Here is a 19128-nt window from a genome sequence, read left to right on the forward strand (position 1 = left end):
ATCTACTTTTGCGTCCTTTTATTCATCTCAACAGACCGTACCGTGAGCTTGACCACTATCACAATTCAAGAAACACAAAGAGATCCAACAACGTCATCAGCAGAGACCATGGCCAAGGAACAACTCGTAGTGCTCGTCACCGGAGCCACCGAAGGCGGCATAGGGAGTGGTAAGCGCAGGGCGATCACTATCAATTTTATCGAGTTTGCGTCACCCGGTTGGTGGTTTGTCAAAAACCCATGATTGTGTCAAAACCAAACTCCATTGGAAATGGAGGTCTGTTGCTTCAACATTTAGTGGCACGAAAGAATTACCCTTTCAATCGTTCTAGGCCTAACTCGAGCTTTCAAGAACAAGGGATGTCGAGTGTTTGGGTCGGTGAGAAGTGAGGCCAAGTTTGGCGAAGCTCAGGCTAAAGAGGGCATTGAGATGGTTTTAATGGACCAAAATGACAAGACATCAATCCAAGCCTGTATCGATCAAGTTCTGGCAAAGGCTGGAAAGATTGATATCTTGATCGTGAGTCTTGGACCAACAACAAGATGGTGTCTTTCAGGCACTGATTGTGGACTCAGCTGAACTATTTTCCGTGCCTTTAGAACAATGCTGGTGTGATATTGACTGGACCTACGGCAGAGTACAACCTGAAGGCTTTACGAGATACATTCGAAACCAACGTTTTTGGAATTCTTGAAATCATTCAATACGCCTTCCCAAAGTAAGCTCTTGATGCAAGTTTGTTGAAACAAAACAGGCTCTTAAGCGTTCCCTGGTTTGTAGGATGAAGTCAGGCTCTAAAATAGTCAACATTGGATCAGTCGTTGGATGGATTTCAACTCCATGGGGTAAGAAGTTTAAAGGGCTGTTCAAGTATTTTTATCGAGCTTGGTCCTTTGAGTCCTTTGATATCATTTGAAATCTGTCAAAGGCATTATCCAACACTCTGTGAAATATTAGCTGGTGCATATTGTGCCTCAAAATCGGCCCTCCACGCCTTCAACCACGCCCTCCGCATGGAGCTCGCTCCCTTCGGAATCGACGTAATCCTCGTATGTCCCGGAGCAGTAAGATCCAACATTGCGAACGCCGGCCTGGAAAAGATCGAGTTACCACCAAACACGAAATACGCCGCCTACAGGCCCTACATTGAGAAACGTACCCAGGGTTCTCAGCATGCAGGATCAACACCAAATGAAGTATTTGGGGCAGAGATCGCTACCGAAGTGTTGAAGAAGTCTCCCAAGGCAATCATTTGGGCTGGAACTGGGTCGTATAATTTCTGGACGTGGACGTTCTTGCCGGTGACTTATATTCAGGAAAAGTTTAAGGCCGTGTATGGGCTGGCATCGAAGCTCTAGGTGGCCGCTGGAGTCCTGATTCTGCTGACATCGCTGTGTCGAGAACGGTTTGAGTGTAATCAATAAGTGTGACGAGTTTGTATTTGCCAAAGTCTATAAGCTACCGAGCACTTTGAGTGTACATGGCCTAGGGCCTAGCATCTGCATGTTGTGGATAGGTTTGAAATCACGTAAATTGTGCAGTCCAATTGGCGTTTGAGACGCGAGGCGTACAGATGCGGTACCACGACACTCATGAGATAATTATGTCCAAGAATGCACAGTATCCAGTCCTCGACTCGTGCGGTTGCTTTGCGTCTTGAGGGAGCTTTGCGTGTTTGAGTGAATTCCAGATTCTTACAAACGGATTGCAAATCAGCACCTACAAAAAGTCAAACAACGGCAACCAAGGCAGTTGCAGTAGCGGTAATAGCAATTTGTATGACCAGCTTTTTTAGCAGACTCTTCTCTTCTAAGCCGAATCCCCCTAATTTACAGGCAGCAATGGGCATGGAGTGAGTTTGTGCAGAATGTGAAGATGGATCTGGACCAAATTCATATCTAGACCAAAAATCATTTACACCTTATTGACCAATGTTGCTAACATTTTGCCTATTCTTGACAGACTCGCCACTTTTGGAATGGGATGCTTTTGGGGATCACAGAAGATATTTGATGTAAGCATCAACATTGCGTGCTGCTCAGACTTATCAAAGGATTGTGTACTGACAATGTGTCTATATAGAAAGGATTTGGAGCACTAGGAATCAAAACTCAAGTCGGTTACGCTGGTATGTAAACATTGCCGATAGTTTTACCACTAAAAGTAGCTACATATTCGATCGATACCAACCACGTTTATATCTTATATCTATAGGTGGCAAAACTGCCAATCCCACATATCGCCAAGTATGCTCTGGCGATACCGGACACGCCGAAGTAGTCCAAATCGAATACGATCCAGCCAAAGTTGAATATGCTACCTTGGTAGATTTCTTTGTAAGTCTATGGATTTACCTGGATTCGTTCGTATTGCACCGATCTAATCATATACTTCTTGAATTAGTATCGCACACACGATCCCACCACACTCAACCGCCAAGGAAATGATCGCGGCACCCAATACAGATCCACCATATTCTACCACAACGATTCACAAAAGAAGATTGCTGAACAAGTTACTGAAAAGGTGAAACCGCATTATGGTCGTCATGGAATTGCTACAACCATTGAGCCTATCGGATCGTATTTCAGTGCTGAGGATTACCACCAAGTATGTGTGTTGCGAGATGTCGTTGAATTAATGGTTCACTGGATTTATTGTAATGTTGATTAGGATTATCTGGTGAAGGAGCCTCACGGTTATGAATGTCCTACACACTTCATTCGCTCGTGGGAAAAGATTGATCAAATGTATGGAGGTGGTCCACAAACATCACTCTAAACAACTCTGAAACGCCCCGCTGTGGCTTCTTTATACAAAATCTTGTTTTACAGTGTGTGGCTCGATCAACAAAAGTGATTTACAAAAAGATATAACAGTTTTTATACTCGTTGGGAAATATTCAATAAAGATTCTGAAATTAAAAATAAGTAGTGTTAATTGCCGCCAAGACGCGACACAACAAGGACTGATCCATTGTACTCACAGTTTTCTTCATAATCCTCAAAAACTCTTCCTCATTGATCTCCCCATCACCGTCACGATCAGCCTCATCAATCATTTCCTGTAGCTCCTCATCGGTCAAGTTCTCACCCAGTTCACGGGCAACTCGTTTCAGGTTCTTGAATGTGATTTTACCCGTGTCGTCATCGTCAAACAGACGGAAGGCTTTTAATATTTCTTCTCTCGAGTCCTTTTCAGACTGCAAAAAAACAACCAAGATCACCATTAGTATGCATTTCATTGCCTTCAAAACCAATATATGCAAATCACCCACCATCTTGGACGCCATCAGCTCCAAAAACTCTGCAAAATCAATACTCCCACTCCCATTCTTATCAATCTCTGCAATCATGCGTCGAATCTCTTCCTTTTTAGGCTCAAATCCCAATGCCCGCATGGCGACTTTTAATTCCTTGGCATCTATAGTGCCGGATCCATCTGTATCGAATAGATCGAAGGCTTCTCGGATTTCTTGTTTTTGTTCTGGTGTTAATTCGTGCGGTTTTTTGCCCTTTGAGGAGGAGGTTGCTGCTGTGGATGAGGACGGGAGGTAGGCGGATGATGATTGTGTTGGATTGGGACGGGTGTTGGATGTTGCTGGTTTGCGGAAGGATGCAGTTGCCTGAGTTAATTGAATTGGTGAATGTGTTGGTTGATGATGGTCAGAACGAGATTAGGAAGGAATGTGATCTAAATATATTGCTTACCATGTTGCTAATTCGAGATGTCTCCTTCTCCTTTTCTGCTTTGTTGTTATAGATCTGTTAATAAACCAAAACCAAAATGTTGTTGCAATTCGATGAGGGAATTTGACAACGATCAAAGTCGAACTTACAACGCAATCTTTAAATAGCTACACGTGCAGAATATATTTACAACCATGTAAAACACTTAAATTACGACCATGTTGCAAGGCTTTCATCATACACAAATCACCACAAACAACAAATCACCACAGTCCAGCAATAGATCTCGAGCAGATCACATCAAACATCTACATAAAAATACATCATAGCTCCGCTCGCGCGTGCTTTCCCACTCCACAAATAAACTCTGTCAGCAAACCTATACACACTGCTCTGTGACTGCAACCAATTGCCATCCATCTCCTCACGATCCTTCACACTAGACACCGCGACAATCTTATTACAAATGCTCTCCAAATACTCTGCTGTAGCGTCTAAGCCCAACTCCTTTGCATACCCAATGACTGACATACGAGCTGGTGAATGCTTGACTGCTTTCCTACCATCCTCCTTTACAGTTTCAGAGCCAGTAAGTACTTGAATGCCATTCACATACGATATGCATGATGCTAGTAGGTGCATAACTTCAGGTAACGAGTTGGTAGTATCTCGGAGTATGGGCTCCGTTTGTACGTTTCCGATTTCGAGTTTCACAGAGCCTTTGGATTCACCAACAAGACCTAGTTCTTCTCTAGCAAGAGCCTGCCATCGTGCTAACGCAGCAAAATAGTGTTGTCGATCCGAGAAACTAGTCGTTACATCAATAAGCAGAGACAGTATATCCACAGTCGAGTACTCTACAGCCATCAATATCAATTCCGAGTTGACATCACCAATGAAAATCAACTCTAATATCTCCAAGGCATTACTCTCTTTGACAGCCTGTTCTAGATACTCACGACGGTTTGCAAGCCATTCGAGAAAGAGTCTCGTCGCAGCTTCAGAAGCTTTACGAGACTCTTCTTCCTCCTCCTTACGTAATTTCTCACGATCTTTGGCGGCTTGGAGTTTAGCATCTGCTTTGGCGAATGCTGATTTCAATAATCGTTTTTGGGTTATTTTACCAGGAGTGCCACGTAGTCGGGCCTGTGTCCTTGGCATCATTATTCGTGAGAGATACTCCTTGTGCTGAGGAAACAGTGTCATCCACTGCTCCATGTTGATCCTTTTACGATGTGTCCAATAGATCCTAAACACGGAACGACGTCCACCAACCCATCCAAGCGTCCCATCGTTCCTCTTATCACTCAAAAGCACCGTCCCATCTGCAGCCATACCCTCAACAGCCATCTTGGCTTTCTCATACACGAAAATACAGTCTGGACGACATAGAGCTTCAATTACTGGTTTGAAACCCATTCCGACACTCTTGATGGTACCCTCCAATATCTTGGCAGATTCGGCTAGATTTGACGAAGCGAAAACAGTTGAGACGTGACTTGCAAATTTTCTCCGTTCGTCAAATACAAAAGTGCGGGCTTGTCTTTCTGCTACTTCATTCAAATACGTGGTTATATGGGCTTGCAGGATTTTGGTAGCAGATCCAGGTATAAAGGGATTTATGTACGTTCCGGCTTCGATAGCTGAAGCTCTGACAGAATTACGTTTACATGCATGAGCTTGTAAAAAGAGGGCCCTACGAAATTTTGTTGGTTAGCGAGCAAAAAAAACCCCCCCGCCGCTTATAGCTGACAATGCGATATTCAAAGCACAGACGCTTACAATCTGGTGGCAAACGGAGTAACAAGCATCTCTTCACGGATCGCCTTGCCCAGCCCAACAACACAATCAGGCAACACCACCCCGACAACTGCAGACTGAATAGCTTGTGAAAGACCCAACACAATAACCATAGAATCCAGCAAGACTTCACAGCAATACGTAAGCCACTGTATAGCAATTGGCGTCAGCCTGATGTCACCCTCTTCAAACACAATTGGAGACAATATAGGTTCACCAGCAACTTGCACGAATTCTCCAGCTTTGAGCGACTCGTGGTTCACAGCAGCCCATGCCATCCACCGTTTCTTAAACTCGCCCACAGCATGCTTTATGATACCTTGAAGATTATGATCAAACATCGCCTCACATGATGGTGGTTTTTTGACACTATCGGTAAACATTCTGCGTGCGAGCTCTTCTTGTAGCAGCGCCTGATTGAAACCAGCGTCTGAAATTTTAGAGACGTTTACGTTCATTCCTGAGAGACGACCAATTAATATATGGGTTAGCCAGACACGGATGCTTGGGATGTGTTGGATAAGACGTGTTTCTGGGTTTGTTGCAAATAATGTGAGTGTTGTTCCGGTGGATATCGATTCGGCAATATCGACACATGATTGGTATACACCCATGCAGACATCGGTCAGCTCAGAAACAAGACGTGCGTTATATGTGGTGGCATTTGATGCTTGCTGCAATACGGCTGTTGCTAAGGCCAAGAATGGGATTACTCGTAACTGTGCTGGAGAGTAGCCCAATGGATCCAGAGTTGTCACGAATCCTAGCACACTCTGCCAAAAACATTGTTAGAAGTGATGCAAAAAAAGCGTACCGTTATAGAGCATTAATCTTACAGTCATGAAATGTCTAGCAAACAGCCAATGCTGAGGACTCACATACAGCGGCAGAATCCCTGTCACAGCATCTTGAGACGGGCTAGCAACGACTCGACTCCTTCTACATCGAGACCGTTTGAATCCCCCATGCACATCTTCAGCGTCAAGAGTCTTGACCTTGTTGACAATGATACTAAAGAATGTCAATGCTGTGATGTAGAATGGGTGTACTTGGTCGATATCAACGAGGCTTGGATCAGCTATTGCTCCTCGAGATCTAGAGACTGACAGAGCGACACACATGCAATCACCACCAATCATGGCTTCTATGTAATCAGATAGGCTGATGAAGCACCTAAACAGTTCTCGTTTTGCAGCTGGTTCTGAAGCTTCAAGAGTTTCAATATCGAGTTGTGACTGAGCTTGTCGTATCATTTGTTCTGCATTATCCAAGCGATCCGTGTTTGCTATAGCTCGTTGTGCCAGTTTCTTTGAAAGACCACGACCTGCTACTATCCGATATGCACTACTAGCCAAAGCAGCGAGTTCTCCTTCTCTCAATGTAGACTCGACAGCTCTCGCAATCGTCGAATACACAGACGAGATCTGTCGTTTTATATTGAGGCATCTCTTGACAACCGCTTTTCGTTCGGCAGTATTTTCAGAGGATTTCTGGTGATCCAGTATTCGAGTCACTTGATCATCCAAGAATTTGGTTCTGTCATTTAGTTTAGCTAGTGCCACTTTATCGCCAATCACGATTGATACGTCAGCGACAAGTCTGACGATTTCGGTTGGCACAAATGTTAGGATGACTTCAGTGAGTTCTGGTGATACTTCGGGAGCAAGACTACGAATACTAGACTTTTCTAGCCTAAAGTTCTTAGAATCTGCACTGTTTCCAGTAGACATGCTGACAGTGAAATATAAAGTAGAATCAAATTCTGCTTGGTCTAGTTCTATCGCGCCACGTTGCAGAGCATCCAAGTAGATCCTATGCGTCGTCACATGGTCTGCTTCAGAATGGATCTGTAAAGAAACACGTATCTTATCCAATAGAAGCAGCTCAGACACCCGCAGCACGCACTGTTCCAGGTCCTGCGCTGTCTTTATATAAGTGAAGGACCCCCGGACAGTACCAGACAGCGAGAGTCTCTGCAACATTTCTGCATCATGTGCAGAAGTGAATCCTATAGAGTGTATCTGAGATTGGAGCATGCTCAGCTCTCCACATAACTCGTCGTACGCTTGTGATAGCGTTTGTGTCCTGCTCTCGTATTTTGATGCCTATTAAACATATATTGGATGGGCATTAGATTAGCATCAGTTACAGCGGCAGCAAAATCGTATGAGCAAAAAACAAGATGTGCCCCTGTATCACACAACAAAGTAGTTGGAGTTGTCCACAATCAAAAGAGAACGAACTCTTACATCTTGTCCATCAGTAAAGAACACAATAGCAGCATTCTGTGCCTTCTGCTTGCGAATATGCTTCGTAAGCTCCTGAAACACAGCAACAAAGTTCGTTCCACCATTAGCATCAGTACGTATGAATTTCCGTTCCCAGTCCTTCGTCTTCCACAGATAGGAAGGCTGGTACACTACACTTTCATAGCATAAAATGGTGATGCGGCACGTTTCTTCGTCCAGGCTTTCGCTGATGCTGGCAATTAGGGACAAGATTGCCTTTTTAGCTTCAGGCAGAGCATGCTGCATAGACCCACTAAGAAATATGATTAAAACTTTAGCGATGCGATGGCTGATTAAATACACATTGTATCGAGACCTGACATCCAAGCACAAAATGAAATGTTGGATTTGTGATGTGCTTGATTTCTCGAATTCAACGGCTGGTAGAGACAAGCAGAGAACAACTTTTCCATTAAGGAGCTTGGCACTCTGGCCGACAATGTTCATTATCCCTTCTTTCCTATTAGTTTGTGTGTTAGGCCCATTTTGTACGAATTTGGAAGGCTGTACAGTCTCTGAGTGGTGATTGAATAACATGTCATGAACCTTTTCGGGCTCGCTGACGTGAAATTAACTATTTTTTAACTGGATTTATTTCATTACAATCGTACTGGCATGTAAAACTAGCTTGAAATAAACTGCTGCGGCAAGCCGTCAAAACTATGATGCTGCACAGTCGACATATTACGTCGAATTCACAATCTATAGTCGAGATACGGTATTCTCTGGCAAAGATAGGAATGCCGTGTTAGGAGAGAAGCCTACAAGCACGAATTTGGTAAGAAATCTAGTTCGTAGCAGACACAAATGTGACCAATATGTTCAGGCACTCACCATATTCACCACACTGATCACCATTCAACGTATATATTCTTCGCCCCTTCTGCGAAGCCTTCTTCAACGAACGTGCCTTGGATCCCAACGATTTATGTGAAGCATCAATATCATCTGCAATAAACAGCAAACCCCAGAACTTTGATCCCTTCCCACCAGTAAACGCATCTACATCAGCACTCTTCTGGCCCTTCAAAGGTCCCATACACTCAAACATTACATCTCCAATCTTGAAATACACGGCCCGACGAGTCGGTTGCGATACATCCCGTGTTGGATATATGGTCAGCAATCTGAATGCTTCGATAAGCTCGTCCAGATCCGAGGACTGGATTACAATAAAGTGGATTTTGGAGACAGTGTTAGGATGCTTGGAGTTTCCAACGACAAACTCTCGATGTTCATCGCGAGGGGATATTAATGTTGCAGATAGACCGTCCACCGGGAAGAGCAAGTCGGATGCGTGCGCTGATGTGGTTTCAAATGACATGCCGATTATGTTGCGCCTGCCTGTTGGAACGAAAAAGGTCAGCTACGTTTGTGTTTATTGCAATATGTGCTTTAGTCAGACCTTGGAGAGCAGCTGGACCCAGCAAATGGATGGTGATGTCTCCAACCTGAACAATGGATTTTCCGCCTGGGGTCTTGGTAACTGTAAACCCAGCATCTGTCCATGCGTCCGCGGAATCAGTAATCCTCAATTCTACACTAAATCGGAGGCAAGCATCAGGGGAATCAAGTGATGGTCTCCAAGTACACGTATTACTCGTTTCTTACAGTTTTGTGGCCTCTATGTGATTGAAAATCGGTGTGAGAAGTGCGAAATTTAAGATCAGTAAGCATTTTAGATTGTAGACCAAGAAGTCTGTTGACGAGCTTACTGTAGCAAGGATCCTGCTGTTTTGTTGAGCCACCGACAGCTCCTGGCTTGCCACCGTATCTGGACATTCTTCTTAGCTTGTTTGAAAGTGTTCAACAAAGAAGGTTTCAGGCTCAATATCTCGAGATACCAAACTGGCACATCGAGATCTAAAGGACGGGCGACACGCGTCAATATCACATAATCGCGTTCACACCTGAAACCATCGCGTTCACGTCCAAATCAGCTACTTAAACTTACAGTTGAAACTGTCGCGTCCACGTCGATACCAACTACTTAAACATATTACTTTTATTACTACTCCTTTCTGTGCTTCTTACTAACATGTTCTACTCCAGAATGTCCTTCCATATCCGGCAGCCCATACAACTCACTCTTAGGTGGTCGGCCCATAACCTTTGCCATCATTTCTTTAACAGGGGCGTCGTGATGACAAACAGCATACACACTGTCAATCTGTTCAGAGAAGCATTGTAAACAAGCTAGGTAGTAGCGACAAGACAAGGACATACCATTGGAGAATCAGCGTTAAGCTTCCGACAAAGTGCATATGCAGCTTTACTAGTTTCATACCCTTCAGCAACACTCCCTAGAGACTTCAACACATCCTGTACTCGTTCTCCGTTACCAAGACGGAATCCCAGTGTAAAGTTTCTTGATTTTTCACTCGTGCATGTTAGCAGCAAGTCTCCTATACCCGCTAGGCCTTGAAATGTGATGGGGGAAGCTCCAAGAGCTACTCCGATACGTGTTATCTCGGCTAGACCACGGGTGATTAATGCTGCACGAGCATTTTGCTGGAAACCTTGGGCTGCTGATGCTCCTGCAGCTATTGCGATGACATTTTTCAGGGCACCGCATATTTCAACTCCTACAAGCCAAAGAGCCAAAAACAATATGAGCAATCGTAATGCAGACTTTATAGCTCAAGTCGTACCTATAATATCAGGTGTATCGTATACTCTGAAATGTGGTGCATGAAACAGTCTCTGAGCTCTCAAAGCTCGTTCGCGCGTTCTTGATGCAACGGCCACAGCAGTCTAACCAACAGAAGACCTCGTAAGTACCAATGACACCCAAACACGTAGTGTACATCATATATACATACAGGCTGCCTTTTAACAACCTCAGCAGCAAAAGACGGTCCAGACAAATATACAGCCAAATCTCCAATCTCTTGTCCCAAAGCCTCATCTACAATCTGATACGGTAGCTGACCCGTTGACATTTCGATACCCTTATTCACATATATATGCAATTGACTCTTTTTGACAGTATCTGGGATTGTGTTAAAGTGCGTTGATAGTATGTTCCTCATGTGCTGTGTTGGTATAGAAAATAGGACAGTAGTGGATGATGCAATCAGTTCTGGTGTTAGGGTGCTTGATGCACGTAAGTTTGGGTGGAGTTCGACCTGTTTGACAATGTGGTGTTGGTCTTAGCCAGCCTTGTGTTGTTGTATGTTGAACCACATACATCTTTCATGTACTTGATATTTCGATGATCATTGTTGATTCCGTCGACGACATCTTGATCTCGAGCCCAAATCGTTGCATCAATTCCCAAATCTGCAATTTTGAATGCACAAATGTTTGCCGGATTTTCCAAAACTATACAGTCTGAGACCAAATAGAGGAGGCTTGAAACATACCAGAAAGATGATCTATAATATTAAACCGTTAGCCATGTCATCTTTGCGGTTCCAACGTCTTGCGTCAAAGAAAAACATACAAAATCGACCTTGTCAAACATGGCGATACATACCTGCTAGACACGTTCCAAAGTTTCCAGCTCCTAATACTAAAACTTTCTCGGCTTTAGCATGATGGAGAGCTGGTGCGCTGCTCGGCTTGTCCTGGTTTGTCATTGTTGTCGAACAGTGTTGAAATCCAGTGAATGTGACGCGAGATGCTTTTTTTGGAACGCTTGATCTTGATCTGCTTTCTAGCTCTAAGTCATGTTCGTGGTTTTCTTGAGCCTTATGTTTACGATTTAGATCTTTAAGAGCAATTACAGACTATGTCACAATGTTCCAATATCTCAGAGCAGTCATGATCATTGTGCAATAAGAAACCGATTCCCAAGGTTGCGACCTTGCATTTACCTCCACAATGTTCAATAGTCGCCGCGTCAAACGCCATTGCAGTGTCTACCTTCATTTTTAAACGACCACAACCTGCTTTCGCTTCCCATTTCGAGTTTGTGTTGAAACTGGAGTTGATAACAATGTTGAAGCTGAGGTTGGTAGAATTCTGCCGATGATGAAGACAGTCCAGATCCACCCTCTTTTTACACTCATAGAAGGTGGCAGTCCTCTTTGGTACATCATGTTGCATTGGTGGCATTACCATTGCCAACAACAATTCGATTTGGCTTCAACCTCCTGAATTTTGCCATTTCTCCACGATCTCGTCTCGGCTTACGTGTTGTGCTGCTTGTTTTTGCTGTGGTTTGTTCCTGCTTTGCTTCAAAATTACCCTCCAAATCATCTTCCTCCGACTCATGTAAATCATCAGTTTCTTAAGCACCAAAAATATCAGTAAAAGTTTCCATGGGCGATTGACTCGTGCTACATGGTGATTCTGGTGTTGATACATCTGATGTCGTTGGTTGTCGATTGTTTACGAGTAACGGGAGACTCTTCCTACTATCCTTACTGCTATTTCCAATCTTCGCATTTAACGATAAACTCTTCCTACTATGTTTGTTGCCATTGCTGCCAGCAGCAGGTTGATTTGGCTGCGATCCCTCGGGTCCTGTATCTTCTGCCAATTGAATAATATCATCACTCGAATATCCAGCCTCATTAGCCGATTGAGAAGAATCGGGGCTATTCAGATTATCGACGAGGAATCGTTGGATCGTTTGTACATTCTGGTTGAGTCGTTTTAGGAGTTGGTTGATGTTTGAATCGGCTGTTTAATGTTCAAGATAACGGTCAAGACTCGATCAGCGGTCTCTGTCCATATTTTACGAGAAGGCGTACAAGTCGGTATAATCCAGTAATACCTCCCAGAAGTCGTAATGTCCAAAAAACTACGTCAAACGTTGACTACGCAAACCGGACTATGAAACACAACGGTAATCTTCAAAATGGATCTAGAATGTCATTTTGAGTTACTCGCCCATACCTGAAACTACAGTCCGCCTTTCGTGATCGCAAGAGGAGAAAACACGAGTTAGTTTTGAGAAGGTGTAGGGTGACGACCACGAGAAGCCAGGCGAAACGGGAACCGATATACTCGAGGCTCTTGTTTATGGACTGCATTTCTCAAAAGACAAAATAAAGTTTAGGTACATCAAAATAACATCTAGACGTGGGATACAGAGCAACTTTCATTCTTCATCTTGTTCCATCTCTTCATCGTAGTCTTCGTCACCGTCTGGACCTGGCTGTCCTGGTGGTCGGGGAACACAATGAACCTTGATAAACACAATAGAGCATAAGCATAACGTCCATCAATTCGTAATACGTTGAACAGACGCAGTACCTTCTTTCCTTCAGCAACAGACTTTTCATGCCTCCTTAAAGCATCTCGCCTACTAAATCCCTTTTGGCACCTTGCACAAGTGTAGGGCTTTTGCTGAGTATGAATGTACATGTGTCGTTTGAGATCTGTATGTTGCGCAATAGAGTTAGATCAATCAAAATCATAGAAGCGAATGACCGATTTACGGCCTATCATCCAATACTCAAAAACTCGATTTTCCTTCAACTTACCATGAGAGCGACTAAACGTTTGAGGGCACTTGTCGCATTTGAATGGCTTGGCCCTACCACCAGGTGTTGAATTGGATGCACTCATTATGGAAGCAGCTGCAGCAGGGTTGGCACTACCACCAACACCACCGTTACCACCACCAGGACCAACAGCGGTTGGTGTACCTCGACCACCTTTATTCGATTGCTGGTGTCCACCTGGTGCAGCCATAGCCATACCCCCTATACTACTACTACTACTTATAGTGCCATTACCATTACTAACGCTGCTATTGTTGTTGTTACTATTCATTTGCTGCTGATGCAAGACGTTAACTGGTGGAGCATTATTTCCTCCACCGTTCGGCATGTTATTCATATTTGCAGACATGTTGACTGTATTTGGTGGAATGCCCATTGAAATTCCCAATGATCCGTACGAGGCAGGATAAGGTGCATATCTCATGTGGTGATGAGGATGATGTATGACACCATGATGAGTTGGTTGTGTTGGATATGGCGATGAATACATATATGAGGGTTGCTGTTGTTGCTGTTTTTTCAATGCTGCTGATGTTGTTGTTATATACATGGGTGTTACTGATGTTGGGGTAGGCCAATGGAGTAGTGGGGTGCCATTAGACGATGTTGCAGGAGATTGTGTTGCATGCATGCGGTTATCTATAAGAAGCGGGGTTGGATAGGTAGGATATTGAAAGTTTCCTCCAGGTTGCATATGATGATGCTGATGCGGATGCCTGTGCATTAGTGGGTGTGTTGTTGTTATTGTTGAGTCGACTGGTTCCTGTTTTATGATTTTCTCATCGACACCAGCGTCTGGACCTTCACCACCATCTAAATCTAATAACAGCATTGTATCTGAATACTGGACTGGCTTTGCAGATTTCGGTGTCATTCCTGGCATTCCAAAAGTAGGAAAGGTTCCACCGGGCGATTGTAGAGATTCCATACCATCCAAGAAACTTCCCATTATATAGTCTAGTGTTGGATCACGATACGGCGTCATGAGCTCATTACTGGTTGCTGTTACGTTGTTGGGGTATACGTGATGCTCTTGATGGTGATTGAAGTTGGTAGTGATTGGGGGTACAAACGGCGGTGTTTTTGTCGTTGTTATGGGATTGCTACTATAGCTATTATGCACCGGCGTTGGTTCATGCAAGACTGACGGCTGTATCGAGCTTGCTGTACTATTGTTACTGCCATTTCCCGTGTTGTTGGTGTTGTCGTTGTGACTGCTACTGTGGTTTGGTGAGGAGGATGAGAAGAAGAAGCTAGCTAGCGAGTCACGGGTTTCCGGATCCACATTCAGACCCTTTACAGCAGGAGAGAATAGATTGTCGGTTGCGGTTCTGGGATCCTTTGCCGGATCCAAGTTCTCCCCTGCCCCATTTATATGGCTACTACTGCTGGTATTGCTACTAGTGGGGATGCCATGTTGCTGCTGGATTGAGGCAGATAGAGGCCCGTGCGGATATGCAGACGAGGGCCTCGTGAAAGCTTCATATAGTGCTGATAAGTTCCTATCAAAGAGACTAGAGGTAGGAGATGGTAGCAGCAGAGCACTTGGAAGATTTGTGGATGGGGATAGAAGGGTCTGTGCCATGACTTATATCAGTCGATACATGTGACTCGAGGATCTGATCAGTAGTGAGATCTTGTTTAATAGTCTAGCTCTAGTCTGTTATGAGCAATTTGTAAGTTTTTCGTTTTCCAAGTTCTTGCGCTAAAAAAGGCGGTTTGTAGCTGCACACACCTGCAGATTGATGACAACTTGTATAGTATGGACTCGAGCTGCGTGCTGCCTTCTTTTCTCTCTTTGTTTACGAGTGAAGCTAGCAGCTGGGTCAAGTTCCAAATTTCGCAATATTGATTTCAGGGGAAGACGAAAGAGGTGCAAGTTCAGATTCTGATTCGAGCAAAAAAGTCGTCCTTCAATGACTTCCACAGGTGACTACAACTTCGTAAAGAGTTGCGTGCTTACTTGTACTGGGAAGTTCTGTATATTCGGACGTGTGGAACAAGCCGTCATGCGGTTCGCGAGTCTCAGTTAGAAAGGATGTACCAATGATCGTGGTGCTAATCGATGGCTGCACTATACAACGCTATCAATTGTCAATGGTAGAATAGACACGTTTGCTCGTTTGCTCCCCGTATAAAGTGCCCCCACCGTGCAATTAGCCTAAATTACCAGGTTGTCACGAAACGCGAAAATAGGTGACATGCAACACGTAATTTCAAGCAATAACTTGTTTTCGTCAAATATGGCCACCATACAAACTCTTCGGAACACTTTCACACTACTCTTCAGAACAATTGGAGGACGTCCTAATGGAGAAAACCCGACAATAGTAAACAAACCAAACGTCCATGGAACAAACGACGGTAGACAGTTCAAAGCGAGAATGAAATCTCAGCCATCAAAGGTCAGTGATGCCATTACCTTCAAACTGGCGTAAACCAAGGTTCCAAGGAGCGACATGTTGGCGATGGAGAATACTCCAAAGCCAGTAGTTCGGCCTTGAGGCCCTGAGTTGTAATATCCAGTTGCGTACATGTATCGTCCGAGCTGTGAGAAGAGTGTGTTATTTGCTGCTGTTACAAGGCTTCATTCTTGTACTCACAATGTAGATAGCACCCAAGGAAGCAGAAACTCGTGGATACCAGATGCCAGATGCTAACATTGCGAAGGTGAATGTTGGGATTTGTTCAAGGTAGTTCTAGAAGATAGAATATCGTTTAACAGTCATGCACTAAACAGTGGATACCGAGACGATTCACTTACGTAGTGAACTCGTTGGAAGGAGTTGAAGGTGACCCATTGCTCATCAGTCAACTAGATGGATGTGTCGAGTCAGCATTTCGTCCAGTACTTCGCAAGAAAGTCCTAAACAGAGACCTTTGCTGAGTAACGACCGTGACCCATGTCTAAGGAGACAAGAGCGTTAGTTGTGGAAGAAGATTATAAAAGCAAATTCATGTGTGAGATTACCAGGATAGCTGACGCCAAACTTGCGACGCTACAGAAAGGTGATTGTGTAAGTAAGTCGCGACGTGCAAAGTTTTTCCGTCGCTGGAACAGCAATGCAACTGAAACAAGAATATCGAAATGAATTCTGTACTTACTTGACCAGCAGCAGCCATAGAAGCAGCAAAGATCTGGAGATGGGCACTACATTTGGATGGCGTGGAATTAATATAGGTGCAGCAGATAATCATGGTGGCAGACATGGATGCAGAGTGGCACGTACGCTGCAGTTACCAAGAGAACGAATCCATAGTCCTTTGAGAGCTCAACGGTCAATATCTTGGACATGTTTGGTGAAAGAGCTTTGTGGTTTTAAAACTAGTATTTGGAATGTAGATGGTTTTCAGTTAGTAAACAGTATGGGACTACGGAAACCATAAGATATAGGAATGATGCGCATACATTTTAGAAGCTTACCTTTGGTTCTTGTATGTATGGAAAAAATTCAGTCACCGACGACTGGAAAAACGAAGTTGCACAAAAGCACCGACGTGTCAGCAAGAAGACTTCACGGTGGAAGATCAGTTGTGCGCTAGCACCGCAACATTTATCTTCTTTACTCTGGATTTAATTTCATTTGCTCATTTTTATCCAAGTCAGTCTCTTTTCAATCATCAGGTCCAGCCACTTTAAATATTTGAAAATCCATGGCACCTCTTGTTCTGGGGACATCGGATGAGTCTCTGTCATAAAGCAATACACAAAATCACGTAATCTTCATCCTGGACACGTCTCTGTCCTGCACGCTGGTCCTTCCATGGCCTTTCACTCAAACTCACACTTTTTGGAACGCTTCCTTCGACGCAATTCAGGATGATGGAGCCACCGTCGAAGGCATTGATCCGCTTCATATTTCGTTGAATAATTATACGATTAAACCTCATGGTTCTCGAGTCACCATGGAGTCGAATGGCTACATCTCATCTCATTTAACGCTTCTTCCAAAAATCCACCCTCCACTGTTACATTCCAAAAAACCACAAATTCATATAACAAGCACAATCCAGGTTTATCTAATCCTCATCACTACTATCGAACATGAAGTCCCAATTCATCGTCATGGCTCTTGCTGCCTCTCTCGGAGGCGCCCTTGCTGCAACCGACTACTCCAAATATTTGACTTTGAACGCATCGTGCACAGCTAGGTATTTTATGAAACTACAGGAGCAAACGATCGATCTGCCTTGCTTTTCTACTACAGAGTCCCCTTGGCTGTCTTGAACCATAAAAAGTCACTAACGCCCCAACATATCAATCTCCACACAGTTCAACGGATGCCACTTCAAACCCAAACAATGCTGTGCTTGATGGTGTCTACGAGACGACCGGTGCAACCCCTCCAGGAAACCTCCCCGTGTACGTTCCGTTAAACCGTCTTGTGGTTCCAACCGCTACCCTTCTCAACGAATAAAACGACGCCGCATTTCTAATAACTTTCAAAACCCATTGAATAGATGGAAGTCCAAGATTCAACCTTCCTGTGAAACGTCTGTTGATTTCACTGTAGACTGGACTGCCAAGGTAGGATTGACCACTGCTGTTTTGAGATGAAATGACTGGGTAGTATGCTCAAGTTTTCTAAAACCAAAATTTCATCTACAGTATGGCGCTGTAGCCTTGTCCACAGTTCGTTTCGAGTGGGGAACTCGTCCAGCTGGCATGGTCACTCTTGCTGCAGTTAATGCAGGTGCCGTAACGCCCACCACTGCTCAATTGGTAGCTAATGCCACCGATGGTTACTACTATTTGAACGTTGAAAGTGAGTCTAGTAAAGTGCTCAAAAAGATGGTTTTGAGACTTTGCTTTCAAGTGCACAATTCTAAAACTCTATCTATACTTTTCTGTTAGCTACCGGAAGCACTCCAATGGCTACCGCTGCAAAGTTGACCTTCACTAACTTGAAGGCCGGTACTGACGGTACCTGCTATGTGGATCTTGGTATGAATCTTTTTTGTCTTCTTGATACCTTGCCCTGCTCTCTCAAATCTGATCTGACATTAACTTACTAAAAACATTAGCTGACATCGACGCCTACCCTACTGTTGGAGCTGCTGGTGCGGGCACTACTGCAACTGGAGCTAAATCTGGTGCTCCTCAAACCTCTGCTTCGGTCTTTGCAGTAGCATCCGTCGCTGTCTGTGCTTTGGTCTCTGTCTTTGTGTTGTAAGAGAAGCTGGCTCTTTTCTCCGTGGTGGCCCTTCTTTGTGGTTTTCATATTTTAAGTCTTGAGCGTGTTGGGGGTTAGAAACATTTCATTTGCTTTGGTGCCCTTAGGAGAGGGTTTGTAAACATTCAAGTAGTGTAGCTTTTCATATGAAAATTGGCCTGAACTTTTTGTGCGTCGTTTTCAAGATCGAGTTGATGTTGAGGTTGTAGGTTGTGCGTTGATTGATCATTGTAGTATGTAGACTCAAACGATATAATCGAGCAGTCAAAGGTACTTTGAATCATGAAAGACTGTGAAGTTTCGAATTGCGTACTTTTTGAGTTGAACCTCCATTGAATGCCAGACTCCAATCTGGCTGGTGGCAAGTTCTAAGTCGTGTATCACAGACAAAGTTGAGTCTTAGTACAATCCACATTGACGAATAGAAGCTCCTTCCATTCGTTCTCTTTGCTTGGGATCTTGTATTGGAACAAACAAGCCCAGTATTAAAAATGGTTGCACTGTGTGTGCTTTTCGAAGCATACTTGCTAATCAATAGGCCAGCGCTGACGTCATAAAATGTTTGACACAGTACTATGACGTCGTAAAATGACTCCTTCGCCTTGGATACGACGGACATCTTGCCATTCATCAGATTTTCCAAACTTGATGGTTGAATTAGTAACGTGAAAATGACGATGAATAATTGGTTCTTGTCGTATGCCTTCACAATGAACACAGT

At 44.0% G+C, this 19128-nt stretch overlaps 5 protein-coding genes across 5 annotated transcripts; 1 reads left to right on the forward strand and 4 right to left on the reverse strand.

The window, feature by feature from the left end:
• Positions 1-1841: 1841 nt before the first annotated feature.
• On the forward strand, positions 1842-2781 carry SmJEL517_g03190 (uncharacterized protein; the record flags this gene model as incomplete). Its single annotated transcript, XM_031169118.1, has 6 exons — positions 1842-1852; positions 1963-2014; positions 2083-2128; positions 2215-2336; positions 2404-2610; positions 2674-2781. The coding sequence occupies 6 exons, from the start codon at positions 1842-1844 to the stop codon at positions 2779-2781; spliced, it is 546 nt and encodes a 181-aa protein (XP_031024819.1).
• A 121-nt stretch (positions 2782-2902) lies between these two features.
• Positions 2903-3713, reverse strand: SmJEL517_g03191 (uncharacterized protein; the record flags this gene model as incomplete). The annotated part of the gene is made up of 4 exons (XM_031169119.1): positions 2903-2914; positions 2987-3202; positions 3278-3625; positions 3711-3713. 4 exons carry the CDS (start codon positions 3711-3713, stop codon positions 2903-2905), a joined length of 579 nt encoding a protein of 192 aa, XP_031024820.1.
• A 6075-nt stretch (positions 3714-9788) lies between these two features.
• On the reverse strand, positions 9789-11358 carry SmJEL517_g03192 (glycerol-3-phosphate dehydrogenase [NAD(P)+]; the record flags this gene model as incomplete). The annotated part of the gene is made up of 8 exons (XM_031169120.1): positions 9789-9794; positions 9816-9947; positions 10004-10362; positions 10429-10531; positions 10600-10905; positions 10968-11059; positions 11143-11154; positions 11256-11358. 8 exons carry the CDS (start codon positions 11356-11358, stop codon positions 9789-9791), a joined length of 1113 nt encoding a protein of 370 aa, XP_031024821.1.
• A 1469-nt stretch (positions 11359-12827) lies between these two features.
• On the reverse strand, positions 12828-14818 carry SmJEL517_g03193 (uncharacterized protein; the record flags this gene model as incomplete). Its single annotated transcript, XM_031169121.1, has 3 exons — positions 12828-12914; positions 12983-13107; positions 13213-14818. 3 exons carry the CDS (start codon positions 14816-14818, stop codon positions 12828-12830), a joined length of 1818 nt encoding a protein of 605 aa, XP_031024822.1.
• Positions 14819-15625: 807 nt separating this feature from the next.
• On the reverse strand, positions 15626-16528 carry SmJEL517_g03194 (uncharacterized protein; the record flags this gene model as incomplete). Its single annotated transcript, XM_031169122.1, has 7 exons — positions 15626-15781; positions 15837-15932; positions 15998-16048; positions 16112-16140; positions 16205-16232; positions 16339-16384; positions 16464-16528. The coding sequence occupies 7 exons, from the start codon at positions 16526-16528 to the stop codon at positions 15626-15628; spliced, it is 471 nt and encodes a 156-aa protein (XP_031024815.1).
• Positions 16529-19128: the final 2600 nt, after the last annotated feature.

This window comes from Synchytrium microbalum (assembly GCF_006535985.1).
Source record: "Synchytrium microbalum strain JEL517 chromosome Unknown SmJEL517_scf0016, whole genome shotgun sequence".
Classification (NCBI taxonomy): domain Eukaryota; kingdom Fungi; phylum Chytridiomycota; class Chytridiomycetes; order Synchytriales; family Synchytriaceae; genus Synchytrium; species Synchytrium microbalum.